Raw genomic sequence first — 24,413 nt, 5'->3', positions numbered from 1 at the left:
TTAAAAGCAGTTTGTAGATTGTGAGTGCATATCCTGGGGAATTCCATTCTGCATTTCCTGTTGTAAGAAGTGAGCACCTCTATTTTTTTGGCACTCCTCATCTCTTTACAAGTACTGCAAAAACTTGCTGAGAAAACTTCCCTCTTGTGTGTCTGTGTTAATGTTCTGCTCAATGAGTCTGCTTTCTGATTGTTGTCACCAGGGATATGAATAGCTGTTGGGAAAATATAATTCAGAATGCACCATTCCCACAAAAGTGTTCAGATGTAGGGAAGATTCATTAGTTTTGTTCCTCCTTGCTTGTTTACATAGTACATGGCTGTTATGTTATCCATTCCTATCTGGACAGCTACCATGTTTCCCTGAAAATAAGACAGGGCCTTATATTAATTTTTGCTCCAAAAATGCATTAGGGCTTATTTTCAGGAGATATTTTATTTTTTTCATGTACAACAATCTATGTTTATTCAGATACAGTCACGTCATCTTCTTCTGGTTGCTGCACAATGGTGGAGGGTGGGGTCTCACTTAACTAGGGCTTATTTGGGGGGTATGGCTTATATTAGGAGCATCCTGAAAAATCATACTAGGGGTTATTTTCAGGTTCAGTCTTACTTTTGGGAAAACAGGGTATCATGTTTTTGAATTGTCTTATTGCTTTGAATATTGGAAGAAGTTATAGAAAATGGATGTGACGTTCCTTCTCCTGAGGTGTCCACATCAAATAAACCTCTCTCTTTTGGCAATGTGCTCCCCATTGTGGGGAAAATTTATGCTGTTATGCTGTTACAATGTATATGTCTGTGGCAGTAGCAAATGTATATCTATGACAATGGCAGGCCTCATGCTAAAACTGCAAGTCACTAGTTTCCAGTAAGGATGATCATTAACCTGCTGTCTATTGTCTCTGGATAATGTAGTTAAAGTGTTCGTGTATTCAGGAACTTGTCTGTGTATTTGGATGGTATCTGTGCCTGTTTACCAGCCTGTCTGTTTACCAACCACTGTGTTTACTGATGCCTTTGTATTCAAGGAAATTAGCTGTCTCTGTTTACTAGCACTCTGGTTATTCTGGCTGTGTATTCAGGAAATTAGTTACCTCTGTATTGATTAACTTGTTCAAAGGTAGGGGATACAATAAACTGAGGGGAGGCCGGATCGAGAAGAAAAGAACTCCTACTGAACAGGTGCCTCACGGCAGGCTGTTCTGTATTCATCCGGATCCCATCCTGAAAACCACACTCTGAGTGTCCCGTGTCTCTTTTCCTGTCTCCTTGCTGGTTGAGGAGAAAGATCCCTGCCCTGAGGCTTCATCTGCAAGATCCCTACTTCCTCTCATCTTGCGGATCCCGACACCCCATCTGGTTTCCCTTGCCTCTGTTACTATTCGAATGGATGGCTTTAACTGATGAAAGGCCACAATTACATTGACAATAAGAATCGCTGTTGAATCAGGTTTTGCGTAATTAAAACCAATTTTTAAAACCCTGACTACATAAAGCACAACAAAGCCCACTTCTTTTTTTACCTCAAACCAAGTGTTTTTATTAAAAAGAAGCCAGCAGGGCAATGTGAATGCCCCCGTCACATTAAATACTGCTTTTGTGGGTGGTCATGTATGTCCAAAAATATTTAAACAGATCTGACTATATTTCAATGTCATTTTAGGAAATCCTTTACAGATAGCACAGTGTTTTTCACTAGCTGACATTTCCTTACACAAAATAAACACCAGTTATGTCCATCTGCTTGAGGAATTTTAGTACCACAGCCAAAAACAGTACTTCATTAAGACTGCTGAGGCTATAAACCGTAGCAATTCAACTGTTAGATGACAAGGGGGGGGGGGAAGAGCAGAAAACAGGAAATACATTTTCACTTTTTTTTAAAGGTAATAAGAATGAAAGGAAAGGTGATAAAGGCTATTTTGTACATAGACTTGTAAAGGACTATTTACAAAAGATTATGTCATTTTTTGAGTTCTGGAGCAAACCGAGGTTCTTATTCCTGTGGCGGACAAAAATAGGACTGAGGTAAATGGGCGGAGCACGTGCCATAAAAATAAGCGAAAAAGCCTTGAGGCTAAAGCACTGGGAAGTTCCACAGAGAGTGTTCACACAGGCAGAGAACCCAATCATTTGAATCATACAGACCACGATGAAGAATGGAGACACAGAGCTTGAGAACATTTGCTGAAGGACATGGTCTCTTTAAAAGGTCCCAAAGGTACACTAATAAGGGTGCCAACTAGATCTTCAGGGACATCGTATTCCCCAGCTCTGTGCCTATGAAGAGTCTACCTACTTTAACTCAATATCTGGCAGAGTGCCTCCTCCCACCCAGTTCTGCCAGAATCACTTGTTCCAGCCAGGCCGGCCGGCTGAGGGGCCTAACGCCAAGGGAGGTCCAGAAGGAAAGAACAAGGAACCGGGCCTTCTTGGCAGCGGCCCCTTGCCTCTGGAACAACCTGTCCGTGGAGATCTGCCTGGCTCCCTCTCTGGGTGTCTTCAGAAGAAAAGTCAATACCTGGCTATTTAGGCAGGCTTTCCCTCCTGCTGTATCTTAATATTTACATTTTCACATCTTGGATTTTTGCATGTTTATTGGTTCAATTGTTTTTAAATTTTGTAATGCCGCCCAGAGTAGACCATTCATCTAGATGGGCAGGGTATAAATCTAATAAAATAATATAAATAAAGAAAAATAACCTCAGCCATATTGTGGATCTGTCCTTTAATGCAGATTTCTGAACTGAGGAAAGTTCAGAAATCTGAAGACCTTGGTATCAGCTCCCAACCCCTGTTGGTGCCTCCCTTCCTCCAATGAATGTATCAAGAGCGGTGAGGAGTGGCATTAACAGGGAGGGGCATGCAGGATCATTTCCAGAAAATGGCAGCTGCAGCGGCACTGATAGGAGAACCGAGTGGCTGCAGTGCAGGCAATGAGGAGGCAGGCACCATTTCAATCCCCCTCCTTATGCCATGTCACTCTGAAGTGATGCTATGTTGGGGGAACTGGGGAATAATTAAAGCTGAATCTTGGAAAGTTACCTTCTTTTGACTACTCCTCTCCCATCTGTAAGGTGTCTAAATAGGTGACTGGGTAAAACAAAGGAATACCCAGGCTGTTTTCTCTTCACAAGACCTTGTGGGCAACTAGTTGACATGAGGATTACAACTTTGAGGGATGGCAACTATCTGTTATCTTCCATTGATCTGATACATTCAATCATAGCCATAGTCATAAAGCTATGCTAAAACTAAGTTTAGTCATTGCCACATCAGAAAGATACCTGAGCTGCTTCTTGTTGTTTTTTCAGCTGCTCCAGCATTTGCTGAAACTCGGCCTCTTTCTGCTCAGCTTCTTCCATAGTGGCTTGATTCTGCTCTTCGTAGGCCATGGCGACAACAGCCAAGATCAAGTTGATCAGGTAGAAGGAGCCCAGGAAAATCACCAGAACAAAAAAGATCATGTACGTTTTGCCAGCAGCACGCAGAGTCTAGAGGAAATAATAGTTTATTAAAAAATCACTGTAATGTGATTATTGTACAACATTGCTATATTTGTGTTTAGGTTATTTTGTTGTGATACCAGTATATTTAAGATTATGGTATCCAAACTATTCTCTCTCACCAGCTGATAAAGATTCTCCCAGAAGTCCTGAGTCATCAATCGAAAGAGGGACAAAAAAGCCCAGCTGAAGGTGTCAAAACTTGTATAACCATAGTTTGGGTTCCTACCAGCTTTTATACACACATAACCTTCTGGACATTGACTAAAAGAGAGACAGAAAGAGAGGGTGATTAGATGTTTAAACCCTGTCAATCATTAACTCATGCTAGTAAAACGCCTTCCAAGGTGTCCTGTCGCACAATGATTAAACTGCAGTACTGAAGTCAAGTCTCTGCTCTCAACCTGAGTTTGTTCTTAAGGGGTTCAGGTAGCCGACTCAAGTCTGACTCAGCCTTCCATCCTTCCAAGGTTGGTTATATGAATCCCCAGCTTGCTGGTGGGTGAAGTGTTGCTTGAATAATTTGTTGTAAACTGCCCAAGATGTGCTCTAGCACTATGAAGTGATATACAGGGCAAAGCAATAATAATAACATGGGGATACAAGTACACCCACAGCTGAATAGGTAGCAGAGTACAAAATATGAATTCTTTTCCAAATTAGCTTTATCTGAACTATCCTTTGTCAGTGCTTCATCCTTCCTTGTTCTTTCTGTCCTTCTCTTGGGATGCTGATCCATCAACTGCCTCATGTTCATCTTTAACTCATGCCAATTCAAGACAAGGGTCAGCTGACCCAGTAAGCTAAGATTTGTTTAAGCTTCCTTTTATTTAATTCTCTCTTTTGTGTTTCTTCCTATCCATGTCCAGTTGAACATAATCAATTAGAATTAAGTTATTAACAAAATAGCTTTGTCCAAACAGCTCAAACTTCCTGCTACTTTGAATTCTATTTTATTTTTAAAAACCTAAGGATGGGAGAGCACCTTACCCTGCATCCGAGCTGTTGCCACAAAGCAAAGCATCATTTTGTCCTTCTAGAAAATAAAAATGACCTATGTGGAAAAAAAGTTTTCAAGATATTAAAAATGCACAATTTAATAATGAAATAATAACATTTTTTTTGCTTAAGAATGGCATTCCTGCAATTCCACAATTTTACCAATAACTCTAAAGCAAGAAGCAACAGAGTGGCAATAGCACTGGGTTATCCTGACAAACTATACAGACAGAGGGAACACAGGGAAAGAACAAATAAAAGAGACGCCATGGCAACTTAACTGGATATTAAAGAGGCCCCTATATTGCAAAAGCATTGTGTTTTCTTTAGATCATTGCAAATAATATCACTATTGGAGATGGGCATGAATCAGAAAAATTGTGATTTGTTCTGATTCATGATTTGTCAAGGTTGACGAATCAAGAATTACAAATTTATGAATTCACAGAAAACCTTCTACTGACTCTCCTCTACAATCCCTCCAAGTTTGCTGAAGATTGGAATTCAGACATCCAAGCTATATATACACTCACAAAGTGGGTTCCCCCAGGAAAGTGCTCTTTAGCAGCTGGTTTGGGGAAACCCAGTCCTCACCAAACTGGGAGACTTTATAGAGGAGAGTTATGGAAAGCTTTTCTGTGATTTTGGTGTCTGTAGGTGCCTGAGGGAAACTTCCCTGGGGAAAGGCTCTTTGTAGGTGTATAACTGGATACGGGGTAGCCTGGTAACAATGTTCATTCATTCACACATACATACCTCACCTTTCTCCTTAAAAGGACCAAAGGCAGCTTAGCTTATTAAAAGACAATATTATTTTAATATAGTCTCAGCACATGAAGAGGCCAAGCTAACTCCTTATAATCAACTGGGTATCAACACAATTATTTCATCTTACTGGTGCATAAGGATTAAATATAGTAATGAATTATATAAGAAAAACACTCCCAAACTGAGTCTTGGAGAATCATATTTCTTTAGGGATGTTTTAAATCCCCCAGCAAACTTACTCCATGTCACAGATCACAAATTTGTCACTTATGTGTTCTTATAACATATCAACACAAAACATTTTATTTCCTAAGGTGAAGAACAATATATCTCCCCTTCCCCAATCCATGTACAAAAGCTTGATTGGGCCGGTAGTTTAATTTTATTTTAACACACTGATGCCTGGGCAACACCTTCCTTTCCAGGAGGGTGGTCAGCTAGCATAGGGCATCTAAGCTGATTGATATGCTAATCGTAAAGTGGGAAATTAATGCCCTTCTTTCTATGTAGTATGATGAATGATCAAAGATCAAGCTCCCTTAAACAAACAAACAAAAAAATCATTTTTCCTATAGAAATTTAATTGTGATCTCTAAAATGCTGGATGCAACTATATGAAGGCTTGGTTTTTTTTGGGGGGGTTGAATTTGTTTTGAGGCTAAATGATTCATCCTAATCAAAGCAAGGATGCTGTATTCATGATACATCGGCTGTGTCATCCTGTCCTCTCCACTCTCCTTGTCTCCTTGGAAGTTTGAGGTACACTGAAATAGACACAAATCCAAACATAACTATGACGAGAAGTACTCTGGTAAAACAGAGCCAAGAACATTTATATGCTCTTTCTGAATTTGGTCAGGTGGCTGGAAGTAGACAATATTTAGATAGCTGAAAACAGAAACTGGAAGATGAAGTAAGGAAAGAGAATATATGTGCTCATGGCACAGACCTGTCTTTGTGGAACCATAATGAAAAAGAAAGTGGAGATATGCACTTGCCATATTACTCAACTTGGGCCTCAATTGGGTAATGCAGAAAACAGCCTAAGTGGGCTTAATATATTTGGAGGTTCATTTGACTCATGCCCAAATCTGATTTCAGAAAGCTGTAGGTTTTTGTCATCGTTTAGTCATTTAGTCGTGTCCGACTCTTCGTGACCCCATGAACCAGAGCACGCCAAGCCCTCCTATCTTCCACTGCCTCCCAGAGTTGTGTCAGATTCATGTTGGTTGCTTCGCAGACACTGTCCAGCCATCTCGGCCATCCCTTTCTCCTCTTGCCGTCACACTTTCCTAACATCAAGGTCTTTTCCAAGGAGTCTTCTCTTCTCATGAGATGGCCAAAGTACTGCAGCCTCAGCTTCAGGATCTGTCCTTCCAGTGAGCACTCAGGGTTATTTCCTTTAGAATTGATAGGTTTGTCCTCCTTGCAGTCCAGGGGACTCTCAAGAGCCTCCTCCAGCACCACAATTCAAAGGCATCAATTCTTCAGCAGTCTGCTTTCTTTATGGTCCAGCTCTCACTTCCATACGTCACAACAGGAAAAACCATAGGTTTGACTATTCGGACTTTTGTTGGCAAGGTGATGTCTCTGCTTTTTAAGATGCTGTCTAGGTTTGTCATCACTTTCCTCCCAAGAAGCAGGCATCTTTTAATTTCGGAGCTGCTGTCCCCATCTGCAGTGATCATGGAGCCCAAGAAAGTAAAATCTGTCACTGCCTCCATATCTTCCCCTTCTATTTGCCAGGAGGTGATGGGACCAGTGGCCATGATCTTAGTTTCTTTGATGCTGAGTTTCAGGCCGTTTTTTGCACTCTCTTCTTTCACCCTCATTACAAGGTTCTTTAATTCCTCCTCACTTTCTGCCATCTGAGTGGTATCATCTACATATCGGAGGTTGTTGATATTTCTTCTGGCAATCTTAATTCCGGTTTGGGATTCCTCCAGTCCAGCCTTCCGCATGATGCATTCTGCATATAAGTTAAATAAGCCGGGGGACAATACACAGCCTTGTCGTACTCCTTTCCCAATTTTGAACCAATCAGTTGTTCCATATCCAGTTCTAACTGTTGCTTCCTGTCCCACATATAGGTTTCTCAGGAGATAGATAAGGTTGTCAGGCACTCCCATTTCTTTAAGGACTTGCCATAGCTTGCTGTGGTCCACACAGTCAAAGGCTTTTGCATAGCCAATGAAGCAGAAGTAGATATTTTTCCGGAATTCTCTGGCTTTTATCATAATCCAGCTCATGTTAGCAATTTGGTTTCTATTTCCTCTGCCCCTTCGGAATCCAGCTTGTACTTCTGGGAGTTCTCGGTCCACATACTGCTGAATCCTACCTTGTAGGATTTTGAGCATAAACTTGCTAGCGTGTGAAATGAGTGCAATTGTACGGTAGTTGGAGCATTCTTTGGCACTGCCCTTCTTTGGGACTGGGATGTAGACTGATCTTTTCCAGTCCTCTGGCCACCGTTGAGTTTTCCAAACTTGCTGGCATATTGAATGTAGCACCTTAACAGCATCATCTTTTAAGATTTTAAATAGTTCAACTGGAATGTCATCACCTCCACTGGCCTTGTTGTTAGCCAGGCTAACAACAAGGTTTTTGTATCACACTGATAATGTGCAGGTGCCAAAAAGCGGTCTCCATTCTTCAGGATTAACCTTCAGGCATAGTAGCCCCTTGCGAGGTGATTATATATGTAAAATTTTAGACACATAGGAATAGGATTTTTTAAAAATAAGTAGTCTTGACACTGTAATTCAGAGCAAACTGCTTTTTGTTTTTTTGCTGAAAATATTTATTTCTTGCAGACATGGATGAAATTTGTAAGGGTTGCTGTACCTTTCAAGAAGATAAAGCCCATCAGGTATAAGAAAATATGTGCTGTGTGTTTTATGCAGGGAGAGCCTTTACAGTTTGGGGGTTTCAACAAGTGGATATTCTTAGGGTTGGAAACAGAACAACACAGGTAGCAAAATCACCTGAAAGGATGGATGGGTGAGGAAAATGCCTACATCCGTATCTTTTCTGAGGGACTAAAGATAAATCGTTATTTTGGGGCCTGTTTTCTTCTTTCCTCTTGCCTTGAAAGCACTTCCTGTTTGCTTCCCTCCCAGCTAGAGGCAGGCAGGCAACCCACGGGTTTCCCCTAATGTTTACCAGTAGGCCAGCAGACATAGAAACCAGCTCTAGGGGTTTCTGTAAATAAGTTTACCGATCTTTTTCATTCTACACTATCCACTAACACATTTCCTAAACAATAAAGTGTACGCTTATCTCATTTTACCTAATACAAGTCTCACTCTAGAGTGATTATTTCTCTTCAGTAATCACAAGCTCAGCACAAGGCTGATGCGCTCTGCCAACATAAATACCAAATAATCCTAACATTTATTTCATTACATTTTTGTGTGTATAAAAAATTCAGAAGGATATAACATATAGAATGTAAGTGACCCGGGGGGGGGGGGGAGACCTTTTTACATTTCTAATTAGAAATTGTTCAACTTTGAAACATGATTTGCTGTGGTGCACCAAGCATGAAACATTCAACATTTCAGAAGGACTGGTGCAGATTTAGTTGTGATGGAGAAAAACATATAACATTTTGTCTTTCTGGTCACTTAGCACCAAAGCCACAAAAGATAGCATAGACAGGGGTGAATGAAAAATGTGGCACATACATTGGCAGAGGCAGAAGGACAAGAACATGCAGCATCCTCTAAGCAAGCACTCAAAGTTATAAACTCTCATGTCCTATAGATAACCAGATTAGTTTTCATGTACATATTTCTATTTTTGGACTACAGCTCCCACTTTCTGACTTATTAGCATAATAGGGGAGCTCTTTTTTGGGGGAGCAACTTCACTTTGTAACCAGATTAGGCCACTTCTGCATGCTGAAGCCATATGGGAAGAAACACCATGGGATTACGAACAGAATCCAACCTTTTCTCCCTGTTGACTCCATTAGCAAGAGGGCTTATGTAGCCAGAATTTTACTAGACCAAAGGTAGGGAACACATGGCATGTGGGCTATAGGTAGAGATGTCCATTTGTATTACCCCCAAAATTACTCCTGCTGAAACACATTTTTAAGGAAGGAAGAAAAAATGGCAACTCCTGGATGCCTCCAGGGGAAGCAATCCTCCTTTATAACAAGGTAAGCTCCCCTCTCCAGTGCCTTATTTAAAACCCCAGAAGGAAGCATTACCTAAGCAGAAGTGGACAACCAGTCACTTCTTGCTTTGTCTTTTGCAGGAGTTCCAGCTCTAGGGGGCTAAAAATGGCCTCCCAGATCCTCAATTCTTGCCTGTTTCTGTACTAGACTGAGGAACCTGGGTACACGGCTATTTATACCTTTGCTAGGCAACCTGATACCCCACTGTTTCTATGAGAAAAAACAGGCAAGGGTCCTCTGTTACTGAGAAGGCACTATTTCTATCACAGCAATAAGGTCAAAATACTCAACAAGATACTCAAAACTCTTTTTCTTCACTATGTCAGTAAAAACAGGCTGGTAGATGCTTTCTTCTTCAGGCTGAGCAACATATTCCCAGAATGATGTGACTGTTGGCGCCTTTGGAAAATGGAAGCTGGCACCAATTTCCACAGTTCCCTTCAGTACTCTGCAAATTTCACCCTGTCACAGGCAAAGATTTTAAAGCAGAGGCTCTGTGGCCTATGCTGCTGTGTTGGTAGGAGATTGAAAAAAAGGGAAACTGGAGCTAGATTGCTTGAAGTACCCCATCACAGAAAAATCTTAAGACTCTAGGAACAAGACACATTTCTAAAATCAGGAGGAGGCAGCCAATTCCTGACCAGCAAACAATTCCAGTAGGCATAGAATGATGGGCACTGGAGTCCAAAAATATCAGGGAGAGACCTTGTTGCCTACTTCTGTTTTGCAGAAACAGGATCTGTCCCCAGTGACTGTTAAGACTTTGTAAAATTCAAAGTCCATCCCCCCCCGGCAGCTGTAAATAAAGTGGGAAAAGGATCCATTTGAGGGCACAGTTCCCGAACTGTCAGCTGGGCCAAGTAGGAATACTTGTTAGTCAGAGCCTGATTAATGTGAAAGAATCAGACAAAACTAGTGAAGATGGCCATGGACTGTGAAAAGGTATTAAAGATGAAAGGACGAAAATGGGGTTGAAATAGAAAACAATGCTCTGGTTCAATACATTCCTTTGGGCCTGCGTATCCTAAAGGCTACCTTCTTGACTTGGTGCTGTTAACAACTCACTGTATCCCAGATCAGGTTGATTGCAGCAACGGAGACAGCTTTTTAAACAGGGGATAACCCTAGCTGTGGAAGACTCTCTCCAATGAAGGCTTTATTTTCTTGTAGGCATCAGGTTTAGATACTGCAGACATTTTATTATGGTGATATTTCAGGTACTAACAAATACAGTTCTCCAGTTTTTTGTTTGATTCAGATGGATTCAATTGTGTACATTTTTTATGTTAAACTTCTATTATTTCATAATTTATTGCTGTGATTATGATTTAAAACTGCATTGCAAACTTCCCTGGGGGAAAAAAAACTATAAAGAGCTTGTATAAATGTCATAAAAGTAATTAATCAATGCAATGGAGCAGATTTCACTAGTTTCCACAGAGACAGAATTCCATCGGTGTAGTATATAACTTAGCCCAGTGGTTCCCAAACAGTGTGCCGCAGCACACCAGGTTGCCCCCCAAACCCAGCTGGGAGCACCACAGAATCTTCAGGCCAGACTTCCCCCCTCCCTTTTCCTCCTCTCACCCAAAGTATCATATTGGGAGAGCCATAGCCAGTGGCCAGTTAGGTAAGCAAGACATGAGTCAAAAAATTTTTGGGAACCACTGACTTAGCCAGATGTCTCCAAATGATCTAGCTAAAAAAACCCTGCAAAAGAGCTAGCTTCTCTGTAAAAAGGATTTCAGAACCTTCATCCTCAGTGTGACACGAATACTTCGATTAAAATGTAAGTCATATTTATCACACATCACAGACTGCAACTGTGTTAGTTTAGAAAAAAAAACAAATTTTTATTCTTACTTTCAATGCTTATATATTCATCCCAGTCAAATTGTGTGCTATTATGTGTACTGTTGTCTTCAAATGTGTTATTAAATAGGTAAGTATCATTTGTAGAATTGTCTGGATTCCAGTACAAGCATTTATGCCTCAAGTTTCCCATGAACAGCTGAAGCCCTATTAGAGCAAATACACTCAGACAAAATACAGTCAGAATCATAACATCTGACAGCTTCTTCACAGACTGAATGAGGGCTCCCACAATCGTCTTCAGGCCTGTAAGCAGAAAAGCACGGTTAGGATTATGAAAATAATGTAATTTTAAAAATACCATGGGCTAAAATTCAACTGTTTGCCTCATCTAAAGCAGACCCACTGCATCAACGGGACTTGCGCAAATGGTGCTTAACACATTCCACTCATTCGATTGGTCTACTCTTCTTGAGACTAACAATTGTATTGAGCCCAGTTTGATTCAAGCAACATAAACCCACCTGATCCCAACCTCATGCAGAAGCCCAAATAAATAGCATTGATATTTTGTGAACAAGAGCTTGATATGGTTTCATCACTCGTGAGGATGTATCTTGTGAAGATGAAGTCACTGGAAGTTTATGTCCATTGCACTGGTGCATGAAAATGTATTGCGCTTAGCTAAATACCAACTTGTTTTAATAATAAAACAAGTGACTTTGTTATCATCATGCTTTCTATTAAACCCCCACAGAAAGAAGAACTCTTCCCAAGCTTAAAAACGTTATAAAAAGGAAGTGTCACTGAAAGCAATGTAATTAGGCCTCTGATATACACACTTGAAGTGGTTATGGTGTGGGTTTTTTTTCCCTTCCAAAATTACCAACACTGTACACCCCAAATCTTTTATAACATGATAGAACTCATGATAGGGCTCAAAGCTAAGTGAGTATAGGTAGTTAGGAAAGATAATAAACTTCCCATGCAATTTTTAAAATTATTATCTTAATTGTTTTATGTTCAATAGTGATCCAGATATTTCAGTACATACAATAAAATTCAGATATTATTGTCCATCAAAAATACCAGAAACAACTTCAATTTTATATCTTTCATGTAAAAAAAACATACAGATAAAAAAACTTCAGTCATAGTTGTGCTTTTGTCATAGCTTGACCTCAAAGCTTGACATTATATGATGCAAATAACACACGCTATATACTGCAACATCTCATGCAACAATGTGTTAAACGCAAAGGCTGAATTCAAAAGTAAATAAGCAAATGGCAAAAAAGCAAAGGATCACAATGTTCATTTCTCTCAAAACATGATTCCTGCTTTTCCTGCTTTTTCTTTTTTAGATGAGTGAGCAAGCAACAAGGCTTATGGTGAAGAAATGTGGTTGGAATTTCCATGGAGTCTGAGAGTCAGCCTCTGTGTTTAACCTCGCTCTCACCTGGAATGACTGATATTGTTTTCAATGCCCGGAGAACTCTGAATGTTCTCAACGCTGAGACATTGCCCAGGTCCACAAACTCTGTCACATATCTGTAATAGGGGAGTTCACACACAAACACAATGACAGGATAAAAAGGAACAGTTGGGAGGTACAAGGGACCTAACATCTTACACCACTTACTTCTTACCTGGGATTACAGAAATAGTTTTCAAAGCTCTCAATACTCTGAAAGTTCGAAGAGCTGAAACATTGCCTAGGTTTACAAATTCTGTTACATACCTGTAGAATTAAATCACAGTTATTCAGAATTGAGGCAGACTTCATGTACTCACTTGAGGGTCTTCATGAAGGCCCCCCTGGGTAACTTTAGTGGGAAATTAAATAGCAACAGTCAGATCTTTACCTTTCACTGAAGTTTGACTTTCATTAAGATCTTTCAGCAGTGATTGATTAACATTAAAATGGTGTTGGACAAATGAACCACAGTGATTTTACTATTAAAGTTCTAATTAAAGTAACTTATGTAACTAAACTGGCAAGGCTGGTCTTCTAGGAGGGGGGGAAGTGTAAGACTGGAAATTAGCTTCTATGTCAGTACCTGCACCACTAGTATACCAGGCATGCCACACTACTAGTAACTAGCAGTTCCTTTACTAGCACACCATATTTCACAGAGAAACAAATCCAATGTAACCATTATAATAAAGTCAGGCGAAAAGGTGCAGTAAGTGATGCAGTTTCTTCACATGAACTTCTTTAGAAACAATCTTGATTCATTTTGAGTGTGTAGTTACAAACGGCAACACGGTCACAGAACAGCCTTTTATCTGACGTGCTTCATGTTCACTCTTACCCAAAACACAAGTTATGTGTTGTTGACTTAAAAATATGCTAGTACCTAGACATATAAAAACCAAATAAATAAATAGAGATGGAATTGGATCTAGCTTTTCTAAGAGACAGCGATAGTGAATCACATCCAATCATTGCTCATTGAAGGATTTATAGTCTCCAACCTCTGATTACTAAATGTACATTTACTTCCATACATTTATACGTCATAGAATTAACCCATGCAATCAGAAAGGCACGGGGGAGGAAAGAACATAAAACTTACGCAAATGTAATGACAGTGAAATCAAGCCAGTTCCAGGGATCCCGGAGGAAGGTGAAACCATCTATACAAAAGCCCCTTGCAATTATTTTTATAAGTGATTCAAATGTATATATTCCTGTGAATGTATACCTGAAGACAGCAGATGAAATAGTCATTGTTCATTAAAATTATGAATTAAAAAAAAAACATTCTCAGAGTTAAGAGCTCTATACTGGATCTCACCAAGGGCCCCTTTCTAGGGTTGCACAGAGCTTCTACTTCACCCATGTGCCTCCTTCCCAAATTGGTGGGTAAGTGAAACAGCATTCAGTGTGGAACAAGCCCATGCTGCATGTTCCACTGTCCAGAAACAGAGATGATGTAGGGAGCGGTGGCCAAACAATATTGTAGTCTACCCATACATGGCCATCTTCTTCTCATGTTACCCTGGTTGCATAAAATATATTGTTGTGGTTCCCAATAAGAAGGACTAAATCCAGTCTAGTTCATCATTCATTTTCCAAGAAGGCCATTAAGATAATAGCATTCTTTATTTGTGCCCAGGATTTTCACTTTGAAATGTGAAACAATTTTAAACATGGAGATAATGTCTTTTGATAGATCTATCTTTAATTAATTGACTTACTGCCTACTGCAAAACTGTCTAGCTAGTGGCATCACCACAACATTGTGGTATTAATTAGATGTTCTGTGAAGAAATGCATCCTCTTGTCAGTCCCAAGCCCACTATTAGTAAATGTCATTCTATGGACCTCAAATTTTAGTATTGCAAGAAAATGCAAATTCATCCTGTTTCCAGTAGCTGGCCTTTCAAATAAAATGAAGGTTGAATTGGACGCATGTAGGTCTGTCCTCATATTAAATCACTGAGTGAAAGCCATGGACTACGTGCAATTTTTAAAGTCCAACTAGACTCAACTCACTGGATAAACAGGTTCCACCGATTCAGTAGCTCTGTTCTAGTCAGGACTAATTCCTGGATTCAGCATAGTCCCTAACTGATTATAAGTATTCTAAAAATTATATCCATTCTAATAGAATTAATTCCACTAAATAACACTCAAACATGCCATTTAAGAATAAAATACAACTTACTCTACATTCTTTGTCCACTCTGGAGGGTCACTTAGGGTCATGAACACGCAGTTGGTCAAAATAGTGCACATAATGAGCATGCTGAATAATGTAGGTTATATCATTAAGGAATATACAGTGAGAAATGATACAGCTATCGATGAACAAACCAGAAAATTAATTGCAGCTTTGTTTTCATTATATAGATACACTTGTCAACGACTGAAATCTTGTTGGCATACCAGTAACTCCACATGTGAAACTCTGATGCCATCAGCCATGGCCTATTCTCACTAACTAAAGGTTTCCAATCCCACCCCCACCCTCAGTTTCAAGGCTCCCTAAGGGTTCTTTTCATCTTAGGGAAGCCTTTGGTGGCCTTTTACCTCCCTTAAATCCCAAGGTCCCCAATTTAACTTGATTTAGGTTATTCTTACTTTGACAGATTCGATGCTGATTTTATTAGCATGTGAATATAAGAAACTGCTTTACACAAAATCTGACCATTAGTCTACCTTGCCAAGTTACCAGCACTGCCTGGTAGTGATTCTCAAACATTCCAGAGAGATTTGTTCGATTTTACCTGAAGATGTCAAAGTACTAAATCTGAGACCTATGTGCTAAGCATCGAGCTTTCCAAAGCTTGGAAGTAATGTTGCAGATAATAAGTTCTTTGTAATTAATTTATTTTTGAATAATTAAAAAATAATTAAGTAATATTACAACTGCAACCTGAAAAGTGATAACTTTACTCTTTTTTGTAGCATAATTAAAAGTTGTTGTCATAGTGCCAGGGTGCAGTCTCACTATTAGGGATTTCTAAAAAGAAGATAAGGAGCATAACACAGTAGTTTAACAGAGACTGTTTTGATGGAAAAGCTGTGCTATACACTCATGTCCACTGTGCAATATTGGTGCCATCCATTTCCTTGCAAAGTGCTGCCATCTGTGTGTGGATGCTTGATGTAACAAAGTGAGGAGCACCATGTGTGTGAACCACAATAGAACCAGAAATACCTGGAGTCAGATCTCTTTTGGTTCAAGTTACCGCCAAATTTTCAAATTCAATTACTGTAATACTAAAACTGAATTGTTTATCTCCAAACACAAAATATGATCATGTGATGGCAAGACAAATTTATAACTTCCAAACCAATCATACCTTATTCTGCAAAATGTGTCCTGTTCAGGATCCTAAAAGCCAGGATCCAAAGGTGTCAGTGAAGCCAGTAGCTCTAATATAAATGAAGTGCTAGTGAATCTGTTCTGGCTTTTAGTCTGAACTTTAAAGGGATTATCCAAGGTGCTGAGCATATCTCTAAAATACGATCAACATTTTTGATAGCTCCTTAAAGTCTGGACTAAAACACAGAGTGGATTCACTGCTACACTGACATCAGAGCCATCAAACTACACAGGAGTCAGTCCATCAGTGGAATAAGGAGGAGAACATTCTTCCCCCACTGCAGCCCACCACAGGCCCCTAAAGTCTGCTCTGATTGGCAGGGAAACCCTCTAAAACAAATGTCCAGATGGCAATGAAGACTGCGGGAGGGAGGACAGAAGGAAAATCCAACTGTATCAGCAGAAATACATTAGAGCAACATTGGATTCTAATCAAACTATGCTTTTCCTAATTACATTTGCATCCTATTAATAAGCAGCATGATATAATTTGTATTAATAAAATATGTGTCACTAGTACATACTTAATGCATATTATAAATTTGCCTTGTAACATATCTATTGACTTGCATTTTGAAGTGTATGTGTGTGTGTGTGTGCGTGTGTGTGCGTGTGACTACTGCAGGAAGGTAAAGAAAGCAATTGTCATTCTAAATATTTTACTATATTATTAAAGTTAATCTAGCCAAAAGCAAAGATTTGTATAGTTGCATTTCATTTAACAGCATTGTTAATCAGGAAGAGAAAGATAATACATACGCTTAACTCTGTTTCACTGATCTTGGTGAAACATATGTGTGTGTGCATACAGTACGAGTACTGTACTGTGTAATGTTGGTTAGATTCTTCAGTAATTTGTGTAATCTCACAGTGACCACAGATTCAAAAACAACAATCCTGTTTCATGTCAATGAATTACTCATAAACAAGGATCAATTCCTGTACATTCAAGAAAGAATCAGATGTCATTGTTAGCACATAATTAGAGCTGAAGATATGACAATATTGGAGAGTGCTGATCAGGGCACATGAGAAAACTGTTTCTATACTGAGGCAGTCGTTCTCATCTGAAAAATAGACTGCACAGGAATCCTGTGTCAAGACTAGTCACAACACTAAGTTAATTTGCATGTCCTAGAAGGGAAAGAAACTCTTGATGCTCCTACTTAAATAGGCCTAAAGGATTTTCCTTTTCTGTTCTCAGGTTATCTGTAACACCTGTTTCAGTGCTTCATAATACATATTCTTTGGTTACTAAACCTGCCATCTTAAGAACAGTCATCTTGATGTAAGATGAACTGAAGACAGTGGAAGTGATGTGTTCGTATGGGGGCTTACACAAGCCACCTCGGGTAGGCAGATGCGACCTGTGAGCCATGCTGTGTGCATGTTTATAGTGCATGTAAGTAATACAAATCCCACCTTCTGTTGTCTATCTAAAACAAAAGTTTAGAAGAAACTATTTTGAATGGGGAGTTGTCAGGTATGCATTGTCTATCACATTGTTTGCAGAACGAGCAATGAATTTGCATGGTATGTAAATGAGGCTGTCTAAATTTGGGAGCAGAAAACTGCAACCTTATGTGTAGCCCAAAACAAGAGGCAGCTTAGCATCTCATAAGTGACAGATAACTGATGTACTGAACCCCCTCCTCTCAACTTTTGTTTAAAGGCTGACCTTAACTTTTATAGTTTTCCACTGTAAAGTGAGAAGCCTTAATATGGAGCAGGTGCAATAGTCATTATCTTATCACTGTTCCACTTTAACAATGTTATTTGGTGGGGAAAAACTTACCCGACAATCATCCAGAAACTCCTCACGAATACACGTACAACAGAACATTGCGTATGATTAAATCAGCACATCTGTGCAGAAGCAGTGTATATAAATTATAGATATAGTTCTATTCATGTGTTCTAAGTAGATTAAGTAAATATACGTGTTCTAGCCCCAGGCCCTCTGATGTCACGACCATCATGTGGAGAGCAGCAGAGGGAGTCTGCACACAAACACAACTCAGATTGTCACTCTCCCTGCAAACAAGTTAAAGGAAATTAGCAGTGGTTTGTTTTAATTATGCATTAAGCAGCCTGCTCCATTCCAAGTCAATGAGGTCTTGTTATCCCAGAGATCTAGCATGTTTGGTGCAGTTCTCCTACCAGTGTTCTGACAGAGAGGCTCCAGTAACCAGAAAGTCCCATCCAAGATTGAGGGAGCCACTGTGCCCGACAGACAGTTCACTGATGGAGGAGGGAGGGATGGCAAAGAGGGTCTGCTGCCTGCTGACTCCACAGTAAGCCTGGCTGAACCTAGAGGAGCCTGTCTGTCCATTTGCAGACAACTACCAGACAGCAGCTTGTGTTTTCTTGCTTGTGCTCCCTCTCTGAATAATATAGTAAAGTTTCTCTTACAAATCAGCAAAATTCAAGGATGAGAAAACCTGCCAGTCCAACCCGATAGTTAAGACTTCCTTCTGCTGGCTAGGGCACCCTAGGCGTGACGGTTCAATATACATGCTGGGCAAGCGGGAACGAGAGTGTGCCGTGTCAGAAATTGTGCTTGCTTACAATGTACTTTCCGTACCCTCACATGTTGCCTTGCTCTCTTAGATTTAAATAGAGATGAGGAAGGCAGATTGCCAGCAATGCCAGACGACGAGCAAAGATGCCCCACCTCGTTCTGGTCCTGCATTCCCTTAGGAAGTATCTGAGACTTGCTGTATCCCAAGAGGAGTCTACCTGTGAGTTGATCAACACCTGTTTGTTGCTGACATTGCTTACTGGCATAATTCATTGTGAAACAGAGGTCTTCTCTACTGCAATAGGAATGTAATGGGTTACTCCTGTTAATGACTTAGGGGTGGTGGTTGCAGCTATGTTTCCAACTCAGGCTGATGACTGATTGATGGAGCTAGGAAAGTGTGTGGCCAAATTTTTTTGGATTTATTTTCTTTTGTCACCCCCACCCCCACTCCCACAGTGCCTCTTTTGATTCTCTGTTTTTAGCATGCCAGTCCTTTTGTTTAACAGGAAAAGGGAAATCCTCTTTCATGTCACTCTGTTTCTGGTTTCCCAGTTGCATTTTCGGATTCTAGCCCAAATTAAGCCATACAGAATGCTTAAACATTGCTCCAAAAAAGCAAAGGCGAGGCAACAGAGGCTGAAATTTAGTACTAATTTACAATTAGAGTAGGCCCATTGAATCAGTAAGTCAACTCCTCTGTAAGCTCTACTGATTCAACAAGCCTATTCTAGTTGTGACTCACTATTAGATTTCAGCCACCAAATCAATATACTTCAAAAGGAGGCAACACTACATGGGACAGAAAAATCACAGGTATTCGTTTATATTATTACATTTACACAGCCCAGTAGCAAACTGGCACCATCACAAAGTCCACCCCATTGGCCATTCCCCCTGAAGCAAATAATTCCACCAAAATATACACCTTTAATAGTATAAACACACAGTAAATTAACAATTTTTAGAAAGCAATCAACAGCAAAAGCACACAGCCACACAAGGAAAAAATAGGAAAAAACAAAACTCTTCCAAAAACTGAGAAAAGCAAGGAAGCAAATAAAGACAAGAAATACAACCAAGGCTACTCCCTAACCAAAAACACTAGAATATGGTGACATTTTCCCCCCCACTAGCGAACTTTTCTTGGGTTCAGCAAATACCATCAGCAGGAGACATCAGCAAAAACAATCCAAAGAACTGGGGCAAAATCCTCCAAAAACGAATTCAAAGTGTAAAAAAAGATAAAAGGATTCAAGACAGATGCACAGAATCAGGCAAGCAGATAGCATAAGAAAATGGTAGGCACCAGGAGCTCAGCAGCACACAACAATCCCACCCAGAAAAAGGACTGAAACGAAAGAGCACCCCTCACTAAGTTCCAAGTCTTTACATAGATCAAAAATTCTGCACGCCCTCCTCTTCTGGATGTCATGACTGGCTGCTGACGGTCCTCCTTCGTCACACCATCGTGTCTTTGCATTAGCCCTTGTAATATTATTGGATGAAAAAAAGTATCAGGTGATGTAACATAGAAAGGGTGAAAGAAAGGTTAGACAGACAAAGGGTGAAAAAAAAGTTTAAACAAAAGAAGGAAACATGAAAAGGCATGAAACATTTGTGTATCACTCTTCCGTTAATACAAATTATTCGTGTTTTATAGGTTGTCGTTCAGGTCTCACGTTCTTTCAGGTATCACTGAAATGAACATGAAAATGATAAAAGAGCTTCTTTTTGTCTCGTTTCCTTTCATATAAACCCAAAAGGATAAAGCTGCTAGTAGGATAGCCCCTGCCACTAGTCTTAAAATGCCAGGTTATTTTTTTAAAAAGTAATTGAACCCATTCCCAGATCATTTAAGCTGTAATCCTTCAATGTGGTTTAGTCTCCTTCCTGAGATTAAGTACCACTGAACTAACTCTGGACTTCCTTTTCTTCAAATATGTAAAGGATTGCTCTTTCGATGGCCACACTAACTAAATAAAAGCTGTTGTCAAGATCCTTTGTATTTAAATATTTAAATTTTCTACTTTTAGACAAAAAACTAATTACCAAGCACCTGAGCATTCCACACTGACTTTGTGTGAAGTCAAACAAATAGCTGGGTGACAGCATCATGTACTACCATAGTCTAGAAATACAAAGACAGTTGAAAGTTTTCACATTCTACTGGTTTAAAACAAGACCTTGTACATAAAGAATGGAAATCATCTTTGTCCAGAACAGTGGTTCACAAACTTGGGTCCCCCAGATGTTCTTTGAATGCAATTCCCAGCAATCCTGGCAAGTGTTGAAGGCTTCTCGGAATTGCAGTTTAAGAACATCTGGGGACCACAATTTGAGAACAATTTGTCCAGAGGACCTTGCATGCCTGCCTTTAAAGCTATTGCTGATACCGAGATCTGTGTTATCTGTTCATGGCAGAGCTCTTTATGCAGGTCATAGTGTTTCCCACCTACAGAAATGAAATTGGCAAGGCATAGTATATGATGTAAGCAAGTGGATTCTATAATTTTTTGCGGCAGGGTTATGATGATTATATTTTAAAATTTGCCAGCATGGTAACTCCAGAAAATATGGAAAGCATCACCACCACCATCAAATTATTTGAAATGTCACCGTCTTGTGCATTACAATGAACAATGAGAAATAATTGTGGTCAAAAGATAATTGAACAAATCATAATTTTCAGTTCCTGTCTTAAGGAAACAACAGAATTATTTCAAAATAATTATTTGAAAAGGATATGAATGTACCAAAATCTTAATAGCTATTTTTCTAAGAAGGTTGAAAGGACTTATTATATATAGGGCAGGGGTGGCACTGAATCGGAAAATTGCCTTCCCTCTATTCAATACTATAAAAGTCTGGAAGAAAAAAAGAAAACATGAAAACTATTTTAGCATTTGTGCAGTTCAGCATTCATTTTTCTTTATAAATTCTATTTAGTGATTAAAATGCAATTAATCTACAAGTGTCCTTTCTATTAAGAAACATAATAAGAAAACCTAAGTGTAATGACTTACCTGATTGTAGTACAATATTTGCTTGTTTCCTTCAAAATTATTCTTGCGTACCTACATGAGACCTTTGTAGCAAATATACTACCAATGTATACTGTAAAGTTACATTTGAAATGTTTCTTTGTCATTTCAAGGTCACAATATTAATTTAAAAAAATTTATACCTTGATGAACAGAAATATTTCTCTTCTTCCCAAGGAGTAGAAATTTCTTCTCTCTGAAAATTTCAACTTGGATTTAACAACAGTAATTATGAAGGGAATAGTTAATTCAGGAGCCTCCTTGGCATAGTTGTTTCTTCTATGTGCAATCAGTGAAGGTACAGTACTGAAATTCATAATGACCTAATCTGGTATATGGAGCTGTCCAGCTTGTACGATAAAGCAAGGCCTTTTCCTCCCCAGTTGGTCTTCTGTTGCTTCAAATATCAAAAGAGATTTGGTGCATGTGCATGACCATTTACTCAAAGCCATCAGATTTGTAGATGCATGAACAAAACAGGACCCCCTTTTTTCCTGAAATCATTCTTTGACCAGATCACCAGGCCTCATAGCCTTTTGTTTGGGTATCTTCCTTAGCTGGGCTAATTCTCGTACTTTGTGTTTCCACTTATCCTGAACTTCTTCTGAATGTTGCCTGAGAACGTTTACAAAATGATTCGTAATGGAACCAAGAGAGAGTTCGTCTACTGGAATCTCCTCGGATGGAGGTGGCAGACATTTGGCACTCTAGATTTTTTTTTTTGGACTACAACTCCCAGAATCTATTACATGTGTTCCCAGTGATAGAGGATTGTGGGAGTTGTAGTCCAAAATATCTGAAGTGCCAAAGGTTTACCAACCTTGGCCTAGGACCTTGCTACCTGAAGGACCACTTTTCATCCTTCCTTGGACCAACATGTCTGGAGGAAACTACGTAGGTAGAGGAAGGCTGTCCAATAGGAACATGCCCAGAAGTTGAATTGGGCAGAAGAGCCCTTCCTCTGCCCCCTGCTGCTCTTCAAGGTATGTCTGGCATAGATGTGAGAGAGGGCTTCCTCTGGGGCTAAAATTCCAGTCCTAAAAGGAGTTGTTTAACTTTTCCTAATCACTTTCTGCCAGCAGGCAAAATCTTTACTGTTATTCTCCTGCCTTTTGGTTTTGCTTCTCTCTATTCATTGGTTGTATATTGATGAAAAGTTTTATTTAAGAGACCAGTATTTTCCTAGAAATTTGTGCTTACCTATTTTACATTGAGAAATTTGAATAAGGATTAAGGAAGCTCCATCTTTACATAAACAGCCCAGGACAAGCCCATAATCATTTGTGTTAGGTGTTGCCCTCTATGGGAACAATTTAATGTGAAGACTTTACTCTTTTCGCTTTTCAAAGCTTTCCCTGGTTATGTCTTTAAAGGTATTAAAAAGTGAAATCCTCTCAGGATGATGGAAAATAACTGGATAGGCACAATCTCCAGGTTCTGAAAGAGTGGAAGCTACACCGGGCTTCTGCTGGTGATAAGGTCGAAAATGAACTATTGTCTATTCCAGGATATCTGGAATATGAAGCTGGTCTGTATGAGCAGAGAAGGATGACATCTGTTTGATGGAACAGGGCAAGACCTAGACACAGGAACCCATGCCAATTAGAAAGGTTGAAGATCAGGTCTGTATCAGCACAGAACACTTGCTAACTGCCTACCAAGACCAAACCAAGCAGCTCCAAGATATGAATATCTGATTGCCTGTGTCAAAGCAGCGAACTGGACAGGAACTCCTGAATCAACAAGCAATGCATGGAAACATCTTGCCTTTATACAGAAAAATTGTTGTTGGTAAATAATAGAGCCATTCAGGTGATCAATAGTACTGGGAAACTTTAAAAACAGAAGGTAAAAAAGCCAAAGTAAATGGCAGGATCTGGTCCATGGAAGAATAAATCACATTGTAAATTACATAGGTTGCAGGTAGGTACACTGCCAATCGCAATGGTTATTACTACAATCAAATAATAAAATCCAAGGGACACTGTTCATTTCTATCCTGTTATTCCAGGGACTTACAATGACATCTGTGATATGACATAGGCCTGTTTTAGGACCAATCCATTCATACAGCTAAATAAGCATAGGTTGATCAAACGAATGAGAACAAGCTTTGTCATGTTGGACTCATCATGAGACTGCTTTCTTACAAACATGATGTGCAGCTTCAGTACACATGTCCAGCGCAGCAAAAGTCAAGTGTTGGTACAGGGCAAGCTGTGTTCTTGGGGAAGCAATCATCACCAGGTTATCCCAGCTCACGTTCATCAAACCACCAGAATAAGTGGCCTTTACAGAAGGAGCAACATGGGATACATCACATTTCAGCATATCTGACACAATGTAAAGTCAAAGCACGTAATTTACATATTGGCTAATGTCAAAGATACTGTGATTGAATTCAGATACTTTAAAGTGTTATTTTAGATTTTTTTTTTTTTTTGCCTTGTCCGCCCCTTCCCAGATGATTTTTCTCAAAAAAGAATTGCTGGAATACAGGTTTTCAGTGATTTTTAGTCATCAACTTCCCTTAAAGCATACATGAAACAGTCCATGCAGTGTAAGCATTTTTTCTCACCCCAAAATACTTATTTTTCAAACCTGACAGATCATAGGTAAGAGATTTCAAAAGGAGGCTTCTGCAAAGTGTAGCTTGTATACTTGACTGCAGACAAACAAAAGGGCGGCGGGAGGGGGGGGGGAGAGACCAGAACAGATACTGCAGTAGAAAAGGGAC

At 39.6% G+C, this 24,413-nt stretch overlaps 1 protein-coding gene and 1 long non-coding RNA gene across 12 annotated transcripts in view; one reads left to right on the top strand and one right to left on the bottom strand.

The window, feature by feature from the left end:
• LOC110076882 (sodium channel protein type 1 subunit alpha) overlaps window positions 1-24,413 on the bottom strand; it is a 134,193-nt gene that overhangs the window by 38,698 nt on the left and 71,082 nt on the right. For 4 of the 11 annotated variants that reach the window (XM_072982048.2, XM_078394601.1, XM_072982049.2 and 1 more), the window contains exons 3-10: window positions 21,382-21,499; window positions 14,948-15,038; window positions 13,853-13,981; window positions 12,923-13,014; window positions 11,325-11,579; window positions 4,502-4,565; window positions 3,634-3,775; window positions 3,293-3,499 (exon numbers count right to left, since the gene is read on the bottom strand). In XM_072982048.2, coding sequence (XP_072838149.2) covers window positions 3,293-3,499; window positions 3,634-3,775; window positions 4,502-4,565; window positions 11,325-11,579; window positions 12,923-13,014; window positions 13,853-13,981; window positions 14,948-15,038; window positions 21,382-21,499 — 1,098 coding nt within the window. Of the gene's footprint in view, window positions 1-3,292; window positions 3,500-3,633; window positions 3,776-4,501; window positions 4,566-11,324; window positions 11,580-12,732; window positions 13,015-13,852; window positions 13,982-14,947; window positions 15,039-21,381; window positions 21,500-24,413 lie in introns of those variants that run through there. The other 7 variants (XM_072982040.2, XM_078394595.1, XM_078394577.1 and 4 more) reach the window with 3 other exon arrangements.
• On the top strand, window positions 18,733-23,265 carry LOC144589606 (uncharacterized). The gene is made up of 2 exons (XR_013545824.1): window positions 18,733-18,852; window positions 23,184-23,265. It is a non-coding gene; the product is annotated as an uncharacterized LOC144589606 (long non-coding RNA).

Source organism: Pogona vitticeps, chromosome 1 (genome assembly GCF_051106095.1).
Source record: "Pogona vitticeps strain Pit_001003342236 chromosome 1, PviZW2.1, whole genome shotgun sequence".
NCBI lineage: Eukaryota > Metazoa > Chordata > Lepidosauria > Squamata > Agamidae > Pogona > Pogona vitticeps.
This window is presented reverse-complemented; position numbering and strand designations above follow the sequence as displayed.